This window comes from Phycodurus eques, chromosome 13 (assembly GCF_024500275.1).
Source record: "Phycodurus eques isolate BA_2022a chromosome 13, UOR_Pequ_1.1, whole genome shotgun sequence".
Lineage (NCBI taxonomy): Eukaryota > Metazoa > Chordata > Actinopteri > Syngnathiformes > Syngnathidae > Phycodurus > Phycodurus eques.
The window spans coordinates 20,311,286-20,328,191 of NC_084537.1; the positions used below are offsets into that span (position 1 = coordinate 20,311,286).

General features: G+C 41.2%; 1 protein-coding gene across 4 annotated transcripts in view; it reads left to right on the forward strand.

Annotated features, from left to right (window-relative positions):
• The window catches only part of pde1cb (phosphodiesterase 1C, calmodulin-dependent b), a 100,503-nt gene that overhangs the window by 34,900 nt on the left and 48,697 nt on the right, over positions 1 to 16,906 (forward strand). The window contains exons 1-2 of one of the 4 annotated variants that reach the window (XM_061693864.1): positions 1,684 to 2,353; positions 6,989 to 7,015. The exons of 1 other annotated variant lie outside the window; for it this stretch is intronic. In XM_061693864.1, the coding sequence (XP_061549848.1) occupies positions 2,253 to 2,353; positions 6,989 to 7,015 (128 nt within the window). In that variant the 5' untranslated portion in view covers positions 1,684 to 2,252. Of the gene's footprint in view, positions 1 to 1,682; positions 2,354 to 6,988; positions 7,016 to 16,906 lie in introns of those variants that run through there. 2 more of the 4 variants (XM_061693862.1, XM_061693865.1) reach the window with 2 other exon arrangements.

The window sequence follows — 16,906 nt, forward strand, 5'->3', positions numbered from 1 at the left end:
ACATTGCGACACTGTTCTCCTGTGATTCAAGTTTGGAATTGCAGCAAAACCAGTTTCTGACGGTTAGCCACTTTTGAAACTAGTTGCACTACGCAAGCTCGGTAACATTTGGCCGTGTCACTTTGTGTGTGGCGGGCTATCAGTCAATTCCTTCACTTGTTTTATTGTTATCACAATTTTGTCCCACAAAAAAAGCCACGGGAAAAACAACACAGATTTATCCGTCTAGATGATGGCCGCGAATTGCGACGTCAGCGCTCACTTTCAAGTGTATGCACTGCTCTATTATTGTCTACTTGTTGTTTTAGCTGTGTTGTACTGAGGAACTTGGACATAGACATCTGACGCTAATTGGGGTGTCAAAGTAACTTCATTTTCCAGTTCTATCGTCGTCATTATGTCTGCGCTTTGCTATTGCTGGTACTCTTCCATTTTGGCCTCACAAAAAAAAAAAGAAAAACACCCTTTTGCAGTCGGGAAGATATGAATATAGTTAAAGTGACAAACTGAAGAAAGTACCTAACAAACAATAAAAAACATGAGACCTCTTTCACAGTGCCCTAAATCTCCCAAATTTGTTTTTGCAATCATTGTCAACAGTGAGAACAGGAGGGATTGATATGATTACGTGTCACAATGCCGCTTGTGTTGGGGCTGCCCATGTGGGATGCGGAGATGCTCTCATTGGATCAGCGTAATCTCTGTCAAATCAGCCTCAACACCGCCGTCTGCATGCTTTTTAATCCTGCTTGGCTCTGTGTTTAATATGCGACGGTGCAACTATATTATTTGCATGTTCAGATGACGATAGGCTGTATTGCTGATGACATCATTTAAATGTTAATGTGCTGTCATGCTGGCAACTGTATAGGGCACTGCTGCTACATCTGTGTTTATCCTGGGGTGTGGGGTGTTTTTTTCTTTTTTAAATTTTTTTTATTTATTTATTTTTTTTCCTTCTCCCCTCATCTGCTGAGAAAGTGGTGGTGGCCAACCATACAAGTCAACTTAATTTTGATTTTATTTATTTTTTTAAATACAATTCCCTATTAAGTTTCACCAATCAACATATTGGGAGGACATGTCTGTCATAACAGGACACATGAAAAAGTCTCGAGGACCCACATCGAAATTGAACAGGAAGTCAGCTGTTTTGGTTTGAGGCACTGCGATTTTGCGTGGATTAAATTTTTTATATGTACTATGTTGAGACAGGAGGAGTTGATAACGGCGATAATGCTAGCTAAGGGTGTTAAAATAATTTCTAAGCTGTGGCCCTATAGGTATGAGGTTGAAAAGATGGAAAAGCTGATGAAAGTGAGGACATTCATTACGTTGTATTTGTTAATTGATTTACAAAAAAAAAAAAAAAAAAAGGAAAGTTGATTTGTGATACAAGTGATTTGAGCTACATGCATGATCACGAACAAATATAACTTGTAAGTCAAGGTAACATTGTACATTTTGTGAAACTTATGTTTAGTGTGCTTTGCGATTTTCAATTGCAAAATATGTATCTAGGCTCAATGTAAATTGGGAAACACTGCGACCTTCGACGTGTAGTTAGATATATTTCAAATAATTTTTGGGGACACCTCATAGTGTATATACAGTATAGTACAGCATGAACACCCTTTGACTTATTCCTTTGACTGAGTTGTCATTGTCCTGTGAACATTTTCATAGTAATCCTGCACGTTCAATACCATGATCCACTCTTCTTTCATCCCCCCTTCCTCCTCGCCGACTGCCACGGTTTCCCGTGGATGAAACTGAACATGGTTTCTCATTATCAGCCGTGACTCCTCCCTCCCTCTTTGACTGCCGCTGTTCCTCCCTTCCCTCCCTTGTGTGTGTGAAGAGCTCAGCAGTAGTGTGCGTTAATCCAGGAATGCGTTGCCCTGCCGTCTGCTTCCCGTCATTGCTGGGTGAGCATGGCACTGCTCCAGGACCCCCGTGCTCACACAGCAGACGTGTGAGCCTTCCGGACAGTTTGCGAAGGGTGCAACTACCTCATCTTTTAAGACTCTCTCGCAGAATTTAACAAGGGACAGAAGATATACAAAAAAAGAGGGGATGAAAGCATGCCGACCAGCACATCGCAGCTGTGGGCGCCAGTTTGAATGAAGATAGAGGCAACCTCTGATCACACTTTGACATCTCGCTGCCTCTTGCACGTGAGGGATTAGTTTTTCTTCTTCTCTGCTGAGTTCCCGTTGGCACGAGTGTCATCACTCGTGTACGTGTGTGACATGGAATCACCCACCAAAGAGATCGAGGAGTTTGAAAGCACGGCCCTCAAGTATCTCCAGCCGGAACAAATTGAGAAGATTTGGCTCAGGCTCAGAGGACTGTGAGTATAGCCACTTTTATTCTTGTCAACAAGTGTTTGAGTGTGTTATTGTGTGTCAGTGACATATGAATGATGCTAGACTAAACTCGGGACTCATGACAAACAATTGGGATGAATATTGGAGTGTGTTTGGAGTGACGCAGCAAAGTTAGGTTGGGGAGAGTGTGGTGACTTTGGGGAAAAGCTAGGGAAGAGTAAGGAAGTTGTCTTCATCACCGGTTTGTGACTCCATAACTCCCAAACTTAATTACTTAAAATTGCAGATGCTTGTAAAGGTGTTAGAGATATCCACATCTGATAGACTCTTAAACCCTGGATCAAGCTGACACCCCATTGTTCCCTTTCATGCACTCCCCGTTCCGCCTCTAAAACCTGGAAATTTGTGGGATACCTTTTGTCTCATGCATCCTGTGTCAGTTGCTTTCAAAAAATGGCTTTGACAGGCAGTATTAAAGTGGTATTTTTTTCAGAAGTAAATAATTTTTATAGCTTCTGTTAGAAATAGTTTCCACTCATTTGGCATATTAACAGGAATTTATTAGCCTATAATCGTTATGCAACGCCCAGCCAATAAGGACATTGTTTTTTGAGGCTTCCCGCAAGCATAATTAGATGCGTGACAGCATCAGTTTTTCGTGTGACGTGTAAAATATTTGTAAAAGAGCTAAAGTTCATATGGTGATTCCAACATGAATGTCCATACACCACCTTCGTTATGACTGAGACTCTTTCTGAATGTGGTGGAATAAGGGGTTGACTGCCCCCCCCCCCTTCCCCCATTCTGTGTTGGTGCAGTCTGTACACAACTTGTTGAACAGTGACAACTGCTATCAAAACAGAGGGGCAGAAGAAGTGAGTGTTGGGTGTTTGACTTGGCGTCCCGGTCTTTGCTTTACTGCTCTTCCCTTACAGACAACCGGCATCCTAATTTGAAAGCCATGAAATCCGCGGATTTAACCCCCCCCCCCTTTTTTTCCATGTCAGTACCTTTCACACAGAACAACACTGGCATAAGGCAGCTTTGAGAGGCAGTGTGAAAAGGGCTAATGAAGGTTAAAAATTCGTGCTGAGTCGAATAAGGATCGTCAGCCGCTCTACTGTTGTTCGATTGGAACACAGGAAATGTGACTTCGCCCTTATCCTTTTCTATTTCCGTGCCTTTTTCTCTTTTAATAACACATAAAAAGAGAAGAGCTTCGAGCGTTGACATTTTTACAAGATATTTTAAAACCAATGCATGAGTGCCAACCAATCAACACCTTCACTGACCTCTCTTGGCTCTCCGGAACACAGCGTCACGCTGTACGCCCGAGATGGAGTGGCAATTACCTTTTATGCACTTTTAGTTCTTGTCATTGCGACCCAGCAACAAGGGGTGTTATGCTTTGTATTGCTATTATATACTATGCCATCAGTAAGGTTGTTCATCATACTTTATTTCCCTTCTGTGGATTAGTCCTTATTTCCCACTCACTTTCCACTCTCATTCGGAGACCTCCATCATCCCCTGCCATGTTGAGTTTCCTCGCCCTACTTCCATTTTGTCACCGTCCTAAATTTTCCATCACAACACTCTGTCCCGTCTGAATATTTGACATTTGACAGTCTGCCCCGATGACTATCCGTGGGGGTCTTCCGGGTGGTCCCGAGGCATGTCAGAAGTCACATTAGCCAGTCTCTGCAATGAGGGTGCTCCAGATGTTGACAGGGATCAGAAAGGCGGCGGTTCACCCTATGCACGTTTGTATAGCGGTGCTGTTGTCAAAACTACGTAAACTGAATCCAGAAAAAGACCAATACGATACACTGTACAGTCTGATGACTTGCTATTTTTGGGTCTTAATAAAATCCCCAATTTTGGAGTTTGAGGCGAACAAAGTTAAAATTCCAATGGTTTAGAAATCAAAGTAGTCTGAAAGAAGACATTTTATGAATTTCCCCCAGTTTAAAACAAAGTGTCTAAATGACATGCTTGCATGCAGCAGACACGTTGTCAAACACAAATTAACTTTGCCGAACATTCAAGTATTTGCCAGAAGTGAGCGGAAGCTAAGGTAACACTAATCTATGCTTCCAACAGGAACTTTACTAAGAGTTTGCCTTTGACAGCATAGTGTTTGCAACATTGTTAATTATTGGTGCCTTGTCGTCCAGTCTACATGACAAGTCATAGGCGGAGAAACTGTGTTGTGGGGGGCGGTATTATGTAAATTAGCCGCACTATTGCATCACAAGCTGGCATAAGTCAGAACAGCTCACTCAACGACACATTTTCAGAAAAATTTAATTAGTTGCGTAATTTCACGCTTGATGGGGTGGGCAGACACTACGGCAATTGTTTGGATAGTCTTCCCGCATATTAGTTTTCCCCCCAACTATCAATCCATCCATTTTCTTCACCGCGTATCCTCACTAATATTGTGTTATTTTAAGTGCTTTTTTTTCACATTATGGGTAGGTATCCCCCACGACAAAAAGGGGGCTTACTGTACAAGCAATTCAAAATAAAATTTTCTGTATGTGTCCTTTTAAGACCAAGATCAAACTATGGATGTTTTGGCGTGTTCTTATGGTGGCGCGGTGACATTTACTGTATGCACTGTCAGCTGCTATACAACTGCGTGATTGGCGCGCCTGTCACGGCACAGAGTAACCGACGGGGCACACCAATCACCCGTAGATGGATGGCGAGCGCGTTGTCTTTGGACACTTCTTGTCCTTGCTCCGTGGCCAATTATGCAGCATAAAGTCATGTGACATCCCATGATCGAGGCTTAAACAAAATGTTGTCCTTTACGACCACAGCATCTCTTCCGCCTCTTGACAAATTGCCCCTTTATGTTTTTGCATGGTTTCCAATGGATTTTCATAAATAAATTACACGTCCGCTACGGACCGACATCGCCGTTGCCCCCTCCCTCCCGATTAATAGGAATCAGTTAATTATTTAATCACTTATCAAGATTTCATCACGGAAGGTTCCCTTAAGGGATAGGCGACTTTGGCTGAAGGTGGAAGACCACTTGATGACAACATTAAATAATAATTTGCAAGCGTTACCAAAACATACTCCTCAATTACTGTAATGTGTAAGTCCAGTCATTGATGGGATTTCCAGCCCCCATGATGCACTTCAATGGGAGTGTTAAATGATGGGATGAAAGTAATTTCTACTTCTTCCTATTCATCCAATTTGTCTCTCACTTTGAGTATTATTTAACCTCTGTCACAACTCAAACAAGCTTTGCCTCCATAAACCACACAGGTACTTTTATGAGCTATTGTTTTAATAACTGGACACAGGCCAGATGATTGACGTTTTTTTTATTCTATGGAGTTCCTTAGTTCGAGGATGCAGCTCTATACCTCGAAGGATTGAGAAACAAATCAAACTAAGTGCTGTCAATTTTGCCCGAGTGGAATTTCAATCCACACCCGCATGTTTTCGGACTGAAGTGGGACCCCCTTGCTGATAACAAGTGCCTTAGTGTGTGTGTATAGTATTGGCTTTTAGAGGCATGCTGTAGGCTCCTGGTGGAGGAGTGGGTGTTTGTTTCAGGCCAAATGTTATCGTGTGTGTGTGGGCTCCCGTTGTATTAAAGTAGGTAGAATGTCAGAGGGTGGAGTGGATGTGTGCATGCGTTTGCGAGTGAATGCTCATGTTTTATTCATGTCGTTCTCCTAAATCATCTACCCAAGTAATTGCACTGTTGTTAGGTTTACTGTCTACACTTGATGGCTTATGCTAGTTTTGTTACACAGGAAGTCCTCGATTTATGAACGAGTTCCGTTCCTACGCTGGCGACATAACACGATTTTCCGCGTAAGTCGGATTTCACCGTTAGTTGAAATTTACGGCGAAATACTTCTGTTGCGGGTATTGTGCCACGTGATTGTGACAGCGCGCTCACTGTGTGTGGGCGTGTGCGTCGATTTGCGAGTGAGACGCGACTGCGAAGGAGGAAGGAGTGCGCACCGGTGTGAGTGTGTACAGTGGCAATTGTAGTGACGGCGACTGGGGAAGAGTACCGATTAGCAGAGGACCTGTTGACGTCGAATGTGCAGAGGAGCTAATAAAGCCATTAAAGCAGCAAATCGGTGCTTCGTGCCTTTATTGTTGCCGCCAACCAGCTCAGCTGTGCAACGAGAGAAAGGAGTTAACCCCTGCGTCTCCCGACCACGGTCAGGTGACCGTAGCAGGAAAGGTTAACACTTCGTATAAAGAAACTAAAATACATTAAAATGAAAAAATAAGATGCTGCACTTACCATTACTGCTGAGAGTGTGTAAAAAGGAGGGCGAAAAAGGCCAAGATACTCCCGGCGAACAAGCACTATGCTCTAGCTAAGCAGAAACACTATGGTGCTGGGACAAAATGGCGGACGAGGCACGGACGTCAAAAATTTGAAACGTCGTAGATCGAGTGCGTCGTAACTCGAGGACTTCCTGTATAAATAAATTCATCTTAATGTCACATAGAATTGCTTTTGTATTCTTAGCATTGAGCCTCTTTTGAGGTCTGTATTGGCAGGAATTCTGTGGTTATTGCATTGTCTTAGATATTTTTTTCCATTTGCCTTAAGAAGTGGCTCTTTTCAGTCAATCTAAATGTAACTTGTTGTGTCTCTCTGGCAGGCGGAAGTACAAGAAGACGTCCCAGAGGTAAGACTTGACGATGGGACATTGGAATGCCGTCGTCGCATTCCAAATGATTTTCCCTCCATCACTTTGTTACCAAGGAATATTGTGGGCCACAGAAGAAAATAGTCCTAACATTATGAGACACAATGCTATGGGAATAAAGTCACTATTTTATTGAAATTAACTTGTAGTGTTGTTATGAGTGGAGAAAAAAAAAACTATAATCCATCCATATCCAAAACAGATACCCGAGCCACCTCATCTGGCTCCTCTCCATGCGGAAAAGCAGCTGCCGTACTCCGAGCGCCTCCTGGATGACAGAGCTTCTTAGCCTATGTCTAAGGGAGCGCTCAAAGACTCATTTTGGCTGCTTGTATCTGTAATGTTGCTGTTTTGACCATAGATGACCATAGATAACCGGTCCACAGTCCCATGGCCAGGACAAAAACCAGATTGCTCCTCCTAAATCTGAGATTTGACCTCCTAACAGATCCTCCTGTCTAGAAACCCCATATGAAGAATGTGATCCCCACAACTTTGGGTCCTCTTTCTTAATAAATTCCCCTGTCTGCTAATTCAGAGGAAAGGGGTAGGGAATTGATAAGAATTTCCTTCCATATTGATTCCCTGATGGAGACTCGTGTCACGATCTGATGTTTACGGGACCCAGAAGCAAGCGGAGGCTGAAAGGGTTGTGGTGAAAGGTTAATTGAAGCTGATATTTAGGATGGATCCTTGGGGCGTATTGGCAGGTCGTCGAGGTGGGGAACGTGCAGCAGGTGGATGGCTGGGCAGCGTGGCGGAGGAGGTCAGCACCGAGGGAGTACTGAGGAGAAGGAAGAACACGGGGGTCAGCAGGGAATCTGAGACTGGCGTATCTTATGTGCAAGTGGAGAGCCGTTGTACCGCAGGAGAAACGCTAATACTCTGGCGAGGAGTTCCGGGATCTGGCAGGCTTTAATGCAGGTGGTAATGAAGGCTGATTGCTGGCAGGTGCGCTGCCGAGGAGGTGCTAATTACTGCAGAGAGAGAGAGAGAGAGAGAGAGAGAGAGAGAGAGAGAGAGAGAGAGAGAGAGGCTCAAGGCGCCACCCGAGCGCCAACAGAAGTACTGCAGGACAAGCACATGACGTCTCATTGGGTGAGGGAATTCAATAATAAAAATGGGTTAGTTAGCTTTAACTCTATTTTTCAACCTTGGAGAGAAGATACAGCGTACTTCAGATTCTGTATCCTAAGGCAAAAAAAGAAAAGTAGACGACTTCTCGAAGTATGTCACAAGACAAAAAAGCTTGATGCAGTTTTTGCATACCTCACAAGATATCAGTGAAATTGTACAGTTCCACTCATATTGTTAAAGAGACAATGAAATATTTGGGTTTTCAAGCCTAACTGATACAACAACTTTAAACACTGAGACTGAGAACAGTTAAAGGAGATCTTATAACTTCCATCATTCTGCCAGGATATGAACTCTCTTTTAATCCACCAGGTATAGATTATTTTCACAGGGTAGGTTTTCCAATTCATGACATGTTGGCTACTAATTCGGACATAAAACAAACATTTGCTCTGTAAAAGAGAACATATTTGACCTGGTTTTGCAAAATTCATTCTAAACAATGAAACACACTTTTTAGAAACAGCCTTCTCCACCACTCGCTCCCCGGTTTTCCGTTACTCCATCGGCCAAATTACTGCAAAGAACGAGGGCGCTTTCGTGGCTTCACCAGGCGCCGGGCCCTGGTCAAAGCACCAGTTCTTTATCAGTATATGTATAGCATTATTGCACAATATTCAGGAAGTATTAATCTCACACACAGTGGAGGATTGTTGTATAAATGAATAGTGAATGGTATAAAAGATGATCTAAAACAGCTGTTGGATAAAGAAGTGCCCTAATGTATTAAAATAAGTCATGTTGTTACGAGAGAGGTTTTGTTAGAAGGGTACATTTGAAATGTCACTATTAAAACAAGTTTTAATTATAGGTACAGTGGAATGCAATCTTGTGAGGGGAAAATAAGTTTTGCTCATCCTTGTTCTATGAATACAAAAATTACAGTTTGATTAAAAGTGGCCATGACGTGTTAACCTGTATACTGTGTGGCACGTGTTTGCTCTCACCTTTCTTGCTCTGATTGCTGCTAAATGGATGCTCTTTCCACTTTTTTTTTTTTTAAGTGTATAGCGTGTTACCTGAGTCAAATACACCTGTGGTCGCACTTTCTGCATTTAGAATCACTTTGTCTTCTCTCCTTGTCCATTCAGTTCCCCACATGATGGATGGCTCCTTGTTGGGCAGACATTAAGAGGCTGTATTTATTTGTGAGCCCCAGACAACCTCGCCCAAGCCTGACAAATAACTCTCATGCCACGTTATCAACGCCAGTATGAAACTTTAATTTGTTTGCCCCCTGTTGGAGATGCCCAAGGGAAATGAGGCCGTCTATTAATTTGACGTAAATGCATTGAGTTACACGCACAATTGTGAAGGCTTTAATTAATGCCACAGAATGAGGGGGTAATGGATATTTAAGTATCATTTATAAAGGCTGTGTCTTTATTGATCTCAAGCATGCCATCAGTGGCCATTATTCTTTTCAGAACTCGCCAGCGTTTATTTGCTCACGACAAATTGCATAGATTGAGGACCCAGGAGGACTTTTAAAGCTGTGATGTTTAAATTATCTACAACCCCAATTCCAATGAAGTTGGACATTGTGTTAAACATAAATAAAAACATAATACAATGATTTGCAAATCATGTTCAACCTGTATTTAATTGAATACACTACAAAGACAACATATGTAATGTTCAAACTAATAAACATGATTGCTTTAGCAAATAATCATTAACTTAGAATTTTATGGCTGCAACACGTTCCAAAAAAGCTGGGACAGGGTCATGTTTACCACTGTGATACATCACCTTTTCTTTTCACAACAGTAACAACACTTTCTTTGTTTTAATAAACGAAGGGTTGTCAACCTTTGATATACAAACGTAGAGCAGACCATGCCAGGAACAATATACATGAGGTCCTCGGTTTGTGACCGTCCCAACATTTCAAGGTTACAAACAGCACGCAATGATCTAATTTGTGCAGCAGCATAAGAATACCTCTTCATGCAGCACAGGAAGGCACTTTCAGTTATCGCTCTATGGTAATCATGCCTCCCCCTTAAAAAATAGAATTGCTTATGTTGATAGTTTAAACTGTCAATATAACACTAACGATGATCCCCCAAAAATTAATGAATTCAAGCTCATCTTACAACATCACCTTTAAGAATAAATGGCAAACTGATTTGATTTAGAAAAAAAATAATGCACTGGGTATTACAATTGTGTAAACTGAATTTAAACCCCAAAGCGGAGCCACACAAGTTTGAGCAAACAAACACTTATTTTAATGGAGCACTTAAAACATGAGCAAGATAATACAACAAAAAAAAAAAAACGTCAAACGTTGACGTGCAACAACAATTGCAAAAGCAAAATAAACTATGGTGGATGGGCGAAGCACGACAGGAGCCAGACGTCAAAGAACTAATACCAGCAAAAATGCTAAATGAAAATAAAAATAACGGAAGTGCAGCAATAAAGAGTAACAAAAGAACTTAGCAGTGTGGGAAAACACACTATAGATAGATGGTACAAATACAGCGCAAGAGGAAATCCTAACTACACAAGATAGGACGGTGACAAGCAGAACAACCAAAGAAACAGATTCTAAGCCACACAGATTTAGACGCGAGGAGACAAAACAACAAGACCACGAATAAATTTTTATGCGACTACTCAAATAATCGACTGGATAATCGGTAGAATAATCGTTTCTAAAAGGCAGCAAGTCTTTTGTAAGTAACGTACTTTGTCATTGGATAGTGACTGTTGGTGTGTCCGAAATTGTTCACTCACTACTCCCCATCTGGGGTTGGATTATACAGTGAGCGCATTTATGACAGCTTTCGGATACTACACGGAGCTCTGTTAATGACATCACAGCTGTCACACACAAAGTATGTTGTTTCGGGCGGTTATGAAAACATTTTAAAAAATTGTACATTATAAAACAAGATTTTGTGAACAATGCGTCCTGTTTTTTTTGTTGTTGTTGAAAAGTTACTTGGATATAAATTCACTCCCTTCTGCGACATATCTAGTCCCGGCATTCTTCTACTTCTCTGACACGATGCATTATGGTATATCATGACTCTGTGAGTGACCATTGGTTGGTAAGTACCTTGTGCTATGCTTTGTGGGAAATTTTGAGTGCACTATATAGGGCACTGAATTTGATCACTAAGCATTCGGATACCACAGTGCACTATATAGTGGTTTCGGACACAGCCTGCATGTTTGTAGTATGAAGCGCAAGCTGGAAGAATGCGCATTTCCAGCCACAGCATCTCACAAATTAACCAAAAATCCAAATGCATTACTCCACCTCAATTCATCACAACTTCTACAGCTGTGACTCCTGTGCCCTATATACTGATGACAATCGGTAAAATATTTAAATAGCAGTTGAAAATGCAGTCTTTGCTTTGTCATTGTCTCAAATGCTGACATTTAGAGTTTACAAACATGTTACAGCAAACAGAATAATAACTCACAGTACTATACCGTCTGTAGGGACTGTAACTGTTTAGAAATATGTCCAAAATGGGGGGATTACAATACTGTACTTACTCCCCTCGCTTGTGGGAAAGGAAAGCCACAGTGTTGTTTTGTGAATGTCAGGAGACCAGTAAAACACAAACTCAATGAGCTCACTCACGCATGAGCTACTGTAGGCCACAGTTCACGCCCAGACACTCACACGCAGGCTTGCTTACTGATGTCATACAGCACCCCACCAGGCCCTGCCTTTTAAAGGCACTTACTGTATCTAACACACAGGAAGTACAACAGTATTTTTTCTACATTTTATGACCACATGTTGTTTGTTGAAATATGTTTACAATTAGTTTAAAGCGTTTAGGAACAATAAAACTGTATATTAAAAAAAATATATATGGTCTATCGCAGAGTTTCACCCAGTGAGGGTGCATCTATAATATAGTAATAAACACTGCTGGCCACTGTACGTGGTGGTTACCATTCTATACTGTGTATAGCATAAATATCTGTATAATATTATGTTGCTGTTGTGCTCCTGTTACAAATGGAATCTGTTGCCGGCTGCCATCTGTGGAATCCGTTAGCACAAAGTGCATTAAGCAAGTAAACAGGACATTGTAAGCAGCCCATAAAGCTGGCTCCAAACAAATAAAGGTTTGCGTGACGCCACTACGGTGCCGTTTTCAACGCGAGCCGTGGGATTACCTCGCGCAGTGAAGAGTAATTGAGTGACATGCTACTGGTTGGCACAGTCTGTGGTCTCACTCTCTCTCTCTGTGGTGGGAGGGGCAGGTGGGTGAGTTGCTGTGTGGAGGAGCGGCGTGATTGACAGCTCCACATGTGTCCGTGTAATTAAGGCCGGGCTAATTGGCAGAGAGGAACACTGCGACATTGTCATTACTGACGCACCAGGGACAGTCTCACATGCAGATGGAGAAAGAGCACTCCTTGCAGTGACTGAAAGAAAGAGATGATGTTTGTGTGGGGGTCTATGTGGGTTGGGCGTTGGTGGAACAGAAACTGGTTACCGGTTGCTATTTTGTAGCGCGTTTGATCACACGGTCACTATTATTTTCTTATCATATTATTATTGAACAGTTTTCAAAGCACAGAATAATTTGTGCAATGTAGCCCATGTTGTTGAGTGCAGTGCTTGATGGAGTGGGAATTGTATTATTTACTATAAAGTGAACCCCTGCGTATTCGCGGTTCGGCATTCGCAAACTCGCCTATTTGCATATTTTTATTTTGGAATTTACCCTCGGTTATTTGCTGAAAAACTCACCTGTTCACTGTTTTTATGCTGTCTTGATGCCATCTGGTGGCATCTTTGTGCCAAGTCACAGTTGAAGTTCATTGAGGAGCTTCATTTAGACAAAAGTAGTCTGCTGCCATCTCGTGACATGTCGTCCCTTGTTGGCGGTAACCTTGCATCTCCAAAGTGAGCTCCGATTGGAATAAGTTGGATATCCTGGTGAAAATGTACTGTATGTATTTCAGGAGGCTCTGAACACAACACCTCAAAACTCACTCAATTGTACCCCTGGGTAAAATTCCAGGGCTCAGACTTTAAACTCCTAGTAGCGAATTTACCCAACATCAGCTATCCTAGATAGTTTGGCGATGCTAAACTGTAAACCATTTTGACTGCCTTATCTACAGTAATGTGCACAGAGCATGGCGTCAGTTTGATCATATTTGAGGATTGACCATGAAAAAGGAGGCGCGAGGGTCAGCTCACTTATTCTGTTACATTAATTTTTCTATTCCTTTAATGCTTTTCAATTCACAAAGCTCACGAGGTCACATGTTAGTAACTGTCCCGCAAGACCTGGCCACATACCCAGGTTTCTGGTTGTTATGCCAACACGTCCTTTTTAGAGTGATTGCCTTGATTACATTAGCCTTTGAGTTAGGGTGCACATAGTTTATAAATTAAATGCAATTCACACATTAGCCTTGATATTGCATCCACAACATGAGTGTAAGTGTTTGGACGTCTACCCAACACTGGATGATTTTATCTTTTTGATTTTCTCCTAGAATAAAAATAACAAAAGACAAAACTCTTCCCTCAAGAAATAATTTTGGGAAATTCCACTACACTTGACACATTTATTAGAGCAAGACTATTTGATCAGTAATACTGCAAAGGGAACTCGTTTACTACATGTGCCAAGCGTCCACGCCTGTCTATCTGCCTTGGTATGTGCTGCTGTTTTGTTTAGCAAGAGTTCAAATGTGTTCAGAGGCAGTCATTTGAGGGAGGCATTTTATTAATGCTTGTAAAATTCTGAGTTTAACCAAAATATTAATAGCATGAAACTTTGGCACTTGAACAGTCATCACGTGAGACATTGTTTCAGCCTAATTTCGACATTAAAAATCGAAAAAAAATTATTTCTTGAATTAATTCACTATTTCATTTGAAGTTATATTTTAGTATCTCAATATGGAGTTTTAATTTGCTAAGTGCTATAATCATCAAAATTATACATTTTAAATCTGAAATACTTCACTTTGAGTGTGTGCAGTGCATCTCTATAACTTTACTTTTTGAATTGAACTACCTAATAAAAGATTTACACTATTCACGTGTGAGCATGATTGACATGGACCCGTGAATGCCAGTGACGTGTGCGAGAATGTGATTGACGTGCTCTTGTGAACGCATTTGAGGAGTCTTTATGAGAGCAAGACTCGTGCGTGTGAGTGTTCACGAAGCTTTGAGAGCAAGACTCGTGTGTAGGAGAGGGTTTGAGTAATGTTTATGAGCGTGTTTGAGTAGTCTTTATGAGAGCAAAACTCGTGCCTATGAGTGTTTGAGTAGTCTTTATGAGAGCAAGACAATTGCGTATGAGAGGATCTGAGTTGTTTATGAGAGCCTTTCAGTAGCTTGTGTGTGTGAAAGCATTTGAATAGTAAATGTGAGAGCTAATCCTAAATAATGTCCCTAACAGCCCCTCATATTTTTGTTTGATTGGGCTCCTCTCGGCTACCGATTTTTGTTCACATTGGTGACGACAGTTTTTTTGTTTTGTTTTTTTTTTTGCTCTGCTTTCTGGCATTTCCAGCCAACTTCACTCAATCTTTTTAATTGTTTGCGTAGGCAACATTATATTGAAATTTGGAGGTGTTCGTTTGAGCGCGCGTTTGATTTGTCTTTGACATTCGAGCCAAGGCGGTTGTGTCAAGTGGTGTCGAAAATGGTCACTAATGAAGTTGCACATGCCCTTCACACAATTCAAATTGCAAGATACATTTTATTTTTATAGACTTACTTTCAAATTCAAATCCAATAGTGATCCTAATAATGTAGTCTTTGAAGGTCCAGTCATTTGTAATGTAATAAGTGTGAATCACCAGGATGAAAGCTGATATTTGTCAGCTTGTTAGTGAGTTGGCTGATCCAAGACTAATTTGTGCAGGCATTACTAAACTTTATTGCGCTATGGCAAATATTATTATTATACATGAGAAACAATCTTACGGCTGAAATAATGATCTTGTCTCAATTTACTCACAAACTGACTTGATGAATCTGGGTCTGTTTAGTTGAACACAAACTATAATTCTGTTATACGTATGAAGGGAAACATGGATACACAGGTTAACTCGACCATGTGCTATCTAGTAGAAGAGCATTTAATTTTTTTACCCGTCCCTCTCAACCGCTGACATAGATGAACAAAGATACATTATTTAAATGGCCATCTGTCAGTATAAAACACATAGACACGTAAAATATGTTAACTTCACAGATTAGCTAGCACAGCTAGCTGGTCGAACATTAAGCTTCATGTCGATTATGTATTTGAGAAGACATTAAATCAATAGACAATACAGAGAGCAATTTTGGGACAAGCATGGGCCCGTATCAGATTCTGGATGTTATGATAACCATGAGCAAAAATATCGCAGTATCACGGTGTTGCAATTACAGCTAAAAGATTTATTATTTTGAAATGTTTGGGTAAATAAGAGCCTTTTTCCATTGAACGCACTCCATGCATACTTTAATAAATGGAAAAGGAAGTGTGTCTTTCAAAATATCAAAATGTAGTACAACAGTAAAAGTACTTAAGAGAAAATGAGTGTAGCTACGTCTATGGTCGTCTCTGCTGTGTGAAATAACATCAGAGCGGAAACGAAATGATTACTTGGCTAGTTACAGTATCTGCCTCGGTAGCAACTTTCATAGCTGTTTGTAAATGTTCATCTCAAGACAGCGTTACACTTAGAAATTAACGTTACCTTGAATTTGTAGAAGACTGAAGAATCAAATGGAAAAACAGTAAGTACAGCGGTAACTGAGCATGCCTTCTTGTTCCAGGTGACTACGTATTGTTACGCTGATATGCAAACTAGTTAATTAAGCGCCGTTCATAACCTTAAAACGTTGTATGTCTGAACCGTCATAAACTGAGGACCCCTGTAAATGTCAACAACATGGTTATGTTTGTAATCATGAGGCAGCTCATGTTTAGCATAAGTGCGACAACAGCTCCCGTGTGGTCACAAGACCTTGTGTACTGCACATTGGCGTGTTCTGTACGATCTCTCTTCTTCCTTGCAAGGAGAGACCTTCTAAAAAATTACTTTTTTTCCATTTCAATGTGGGACATTTTGCACTTCGGCATACGATTAGCATGAAAATAGCAACAAGAGGGCACAATGAATAAATCAAGACGTTGACAGACGAGTGTGACGTGGGAGAAGGAAAACAACGCACTGGGGAGAATTGAACTCTGGCTAATGTCAGTAATCGGGGAGAAAATCTACAAGGCATTGGCTCCTTTCAAAAGCAGCCCATTAAATGCCATTACCCATTGGCTCTTGTGTCTCCTCGCCATTCCTCAGTCACTGCAGCAACCGGCGCTATTTACTGGAGAGTGTTCATTAACAGTACCTCGCAAGCTTGTTTCCTTTCTCGAATTCTGATTATCTGGCAGCTCTGGCGAATGTGGCGATTGTAGTGAAGCAAATAATTGCTGGGCATGAATTACTTTCGCCTTACACAGGCGATGAGCCACACCATTAACAAACGAGAGAATTCAGGTGATGCGTATGTTTCAAAAAAATAAAATAAATAAATAAATAAAAAGTAACCGCCCTCTGCGCACTTGGAAAGGTGACATATTTTATTTCTATACCTCTACAAATAAACAGGAACACTCATTAGCCAGATGGGAGCTTTTTACATAATGCAGTCAATTAGGACAGGAATGGTCTTGATTAATTGATCATGGATAACACATTGGTACATTGTCTGTCATTTGTGTT